This window comes from Vicia villosa, linkage group LG6 (assembly GCF_029867415.1).
Source record: "Vicia villosa cultivar HV-30 ecotype Madison, WI linkage group LG6, Vvil1.0, whole genome shotgun sequence".
Taxonomy (NCBI): domain Eukaryota; kingdom Viridiplantae; phylum Streptophyta; class Magnoliopsida; order Fabales; family Fabaceae; genus Vicia; species Vicia villosa.
In genome coordinates this window covers 21866686-21870332 of record NC_081185.1, presented here as the reverse complement: position 1 = coordinate 21870332, position 3647 = coordinate 21866686, and the positions used below count along the sequence as shown (strand labels likewise).

The following is a 3647-nucleotide window of genomic DNA, read 5'->3' as shown; positions in this document are numbered from 1 at the left end:
CAATGATAAGAGTAGTGAGCCCAGTCAGCGCCACCGTGTCCACTAACACATTGTCCAGTCAGCAAGCGTGGTAAGAAGGAGTGGTAAATCCATGTTTTGAGTTTTATAAGGGGCGTTTGGTAAAAAAAATATTCAAGGGGGCCAAACCGAATCTCGCTATATTGGCAAGGAGTGAAGTATATTAAACCCAACTTTTAATGTGTAAACTGATTATATACTTAGATCAAATGAAGTGAATTTGAGATACATTGAACTTTTCTCCCCCATCAATAACTAAATGTATATGTTACATCGATATAAATCTAAATTCAACATGTAATAAACTATACTGAAATTTCCTCCATATGTATATTCTGTCAGCGTCACTCTCAAAAACAAATAGTACTAATTCATATAATCGTGTTACGTCACACTCAATTTTATTTTCATAACAAAATAGACACATAAACAACCCAACCGACGAAAAAACAAAATAGAAAAACAGCAAAGGGCAACATCGTCATTTCCGACATCCACCTCAGCTGTCGGTGCAAACAAGCCTGGTTGTTCCTTACTTCAAAGCCAGTCTGTTCTTACTTAAACACCAGCCCCCACAATTTCCACCAACACTCTCTCCACCGTCCGATCAATCCTCAACCGTTCAATCCATAGCCAAATATAAACACATTCAACACTTTATTACTAGCATTTCATTTCATTCATTTCTGAAGAGAAGAGAAGAGAACATGGCGAAACAAAACGCAGTCGTTTTGTTACTCGCATTCGTTCTTCTTCTCACCGACGCAACAACCACCGTGAACGGCGACGATCCAAACCCTAAGATACAAGTGAAATACAAGCGCGGCAAAAAGTACTGTACGCAAGGCTGGGAATGCAAGGATTGGTCGATTTACTGTTGTAATTTGACGATAAGCGATTATTTTCAAACGTATCATTTCGAGAATCTGTTTTCCAAGAGGAACACTCCGATAGCTCATGCGGTAGGGTTTTGGGATTATCATTCGTTTATTAATGCGGCCGCGCTTTTTGAGCCGCAGGGGTTTGGTACTACCGGGAATAAGACTATGCAGATGATGGAGATTGCCGCTTTTCTTGGACACGTTGGATCCAAAACCTCTTGTAAGATTTTTTATTTTTTTTTAGATTTTGTTTTATTTTTAGTAAATATCTTAATTTAGTAAATTTAGTTATTAATTTTTGTAGGAATGTAGCAATTTAGTCTTTGATATTAATGATATTTGAAAATGATATATGAAATTGCGAAGTGTTAATCAGATTTTCCTTTGGTAGTTTTTGATAGTTGATTTTGAAGTGGAATTGAGGAGATTTTAGATCTGAGTCTTACCATGTTTGTAAAGTTGGGCAAACTGAATTGTTGTGGACTGATTGACTAAGATTGGGTGAGTTCGAAGTTCTATAACTTTGAATGGTCTGCTGCAGATCTTGATTTCATATGATGTTGAGAGAGATGATGATGTCTTAAGTCTTATAGGGTTTTATTTATATAACGGTTGTGGTGGTGCGATTGCGTAAAGACTTTAGCGATTTCGGTCAGTACATTTGTTGCGACACTGATTGTGGTTGTTGCAGTATGAATTAACCCCAATTCGTTATTTATCATAAATAAAACTTAATAGCGACATTGGTATTGGCATCTTCTAATACCAATTTGCCGCGGCTGTTTTTGCGGTATCAGGCCGTTTTTTAAAACCTTGTAGGAATATGGTTGCTAGTGATTATCTAAAAAATTGAGTTGTTGTCGACTTCTTCTTCATTTATGATTGATCATACATGCATAAAAGCTAAAAAATAGAAGAATTTACATAATTTAATTAAGACATGGTCATAAGTTCATAACTAATACTAAAATTGGTTACCAATGTTCAAACTTGATATAAAGCAAGTGTGTTATAGGGTAAAATGACAAAAATCCTGAAAGAGCGTAGGGAATGGCTATAAGTTGAGGGTATTTTTTTGGATATTTAAAGGGTCCTCACTGTAGAGGCCTAGTAGCCGCTACGGCTTCTACTGGAAAAGTGCAACATAATGGGGTTTCATGGGCAGCATGACGGCCAACTATTGACTACCTAGATAAAAATGTGTTTAGTGAATGTTCATTATTTTGATGGATCTGAATTAGGTTTATTATTTGTACAGTAGAACTTGAATATCATTGAAGTGATTGATTTGCTCTTGTTGTAACTTTGACAATTTGAAGGCTTATTGTTCTTGTAATGCTGATGCCAGGTGGTTATGGAGTGGCAACTGGAGGACCTACAGCCTGGGGTCTATGTTACAACCATGAAATGAGTCCTAGCCAGACATACTGTGATGACTATTACAAATTAACATACCCCTGCACTCCTGGAGCTGAATACTACGGACGTGGAGCCATTCCTATTTACTGGTACGTATATGTCTTTCACTACTAAAAACTTACAATAGAAAGTTCGCAATATCCCTGACAAGAGTACCAAGTTAATCTGATCTGTTGAATGCTAATATTTAACCTAACTTGCAAGATTATTGTTTTATCTGTGGTGTTACAATCGATTATGAGCGTAAGCAGCATGTTTCTTCATGTGTTTAGACTGCACAAAATTTCTAGGAAGATTTAAACCAGCATTTCATGCTCACTTCTATAAAAACCAGTTGTAGTTATTTGTTATGGAGCTGGTTTTACTTGACATGTCGAATTGGTATTAAGAAAAATATTGGCCTTGTTTATCAGTGTCTTGAAAGAATAACATATTTTATGACTCTGCTTATTGTTGCCATCAACATAGGAACTACAATTATGGAGCTGCTGGAGAAGCTCTGAAGGTGAATCTCCTTGACCATCCAGAATACATAGAGCAGAATGCAACCCTTGCTTTCCAAGCCGCGATATGGAGATGGATGTCGCCAATCAAAAAGGCACAACCCTCTGCTCACGATGCCTTCGTCGGTAACTGGAAGCCAACCAAGAACGACACATTGGAGAACCGTGTGCCTGGTTTCGGCGCTACAATGAACATTCTATACGGTGAAGGTGTTTGTGGACAGGGTGATGTTGACTCGATGAACAACATTGTTTCCCATTTCCTATATTATCTTGATCTTCTCGGTGTCGGTCGTGAACGAGGCGGGACCCATGATGTTCTTACCTGTGGTGAGCAGCGTCCTTTCAACCCAAACACCAAAACTGCATCATCTTAAATTAGCTATATTGTTGTGTTGTGCCTATACCTTTGAAAACGGTAAGCTAATAAGGAGTTCTTAAAAAGTTATTGGCAACAATGCAATAATTTTGAACTGTGTGGAAGTGTGCGAATTCTTTATAGCTTTTGTTGTGTAGAAGTCAAGTCATTTGTAATATCATTATACTTTGTGAGAAATCTGTATCTGGTATATAACTACATTATGGATATTTTGTGTAAATTTGAAGTTGTTTATTTCAAACAAAATCTATGTGTTTATTAGTGGCCAACAATATAAGGTCTTGTTTATTTTCTCAAATATATTCAATTTGATTTTATAAATTTATGTTGATTTTAAATTGTTATTTAAGATATAAATGTTATTTCTTTATTATTTGAATTGACATTATGTTTGGTAAAACTAATATAGCAGTAATTAGTTGAGTAGGAATTATACTTGTAAGAGAA

At 36.3% G+C, this 3647-nt stretch overlaps 1 protein-coding gene across 1 annotated transcript; it reads left to right on the top strand.

The window, feature by feature from the left end:
- The first annotated feature begins 616 nt into the window (after window positions 1-616).
- LOC131608976 (chitinase-like protein 1) lies at window positions 617-3446 on the top strand. Its single transcript, XM_058880588.1, has 3 exons — window positions 617-1119; window positions 2248-2407; window positions 2787-3446. Exons 1-3 carry the CDS (start codon window positions 726-728, stop codon window positions 3196-3198), a joined length of 966 nt encoding a protein of 321 aa, XP_058736571.1. The 5' UTR covers window positions 617-725; the 3' UTR covers window positions 3199-3446.
- Window positions 3447-3647: the final 201 nt, after the last annotated feature.

What these genes read in the sequence shown, in the direction of transcription:
- LOC131608976 (XM_058880588.1), top strand. Translation starts at nt 726, where the DNA reads ATGGCGAAACAAAACGCAGTCGTTTTGTTACTCGCATTCGTTCTTCTT. An exon ending in CGTTGGATCCAAAACCTCTT is followed by an intron (nt 1,120 to 2,247) that starts GTAAGATTTTTT and finishes TGCTGATGCCAG; the next exon opens with GTGGTTATGGAGTGGCAACT. An exon ending in GGAGCCATTCCTATTTACTG is followed by an intron (nt 2,408 to 2,786) that starts GTACGTATATGT and finishes CCATCAACATAG; the next exon opens with GAACTACAATTATGGAGCTG.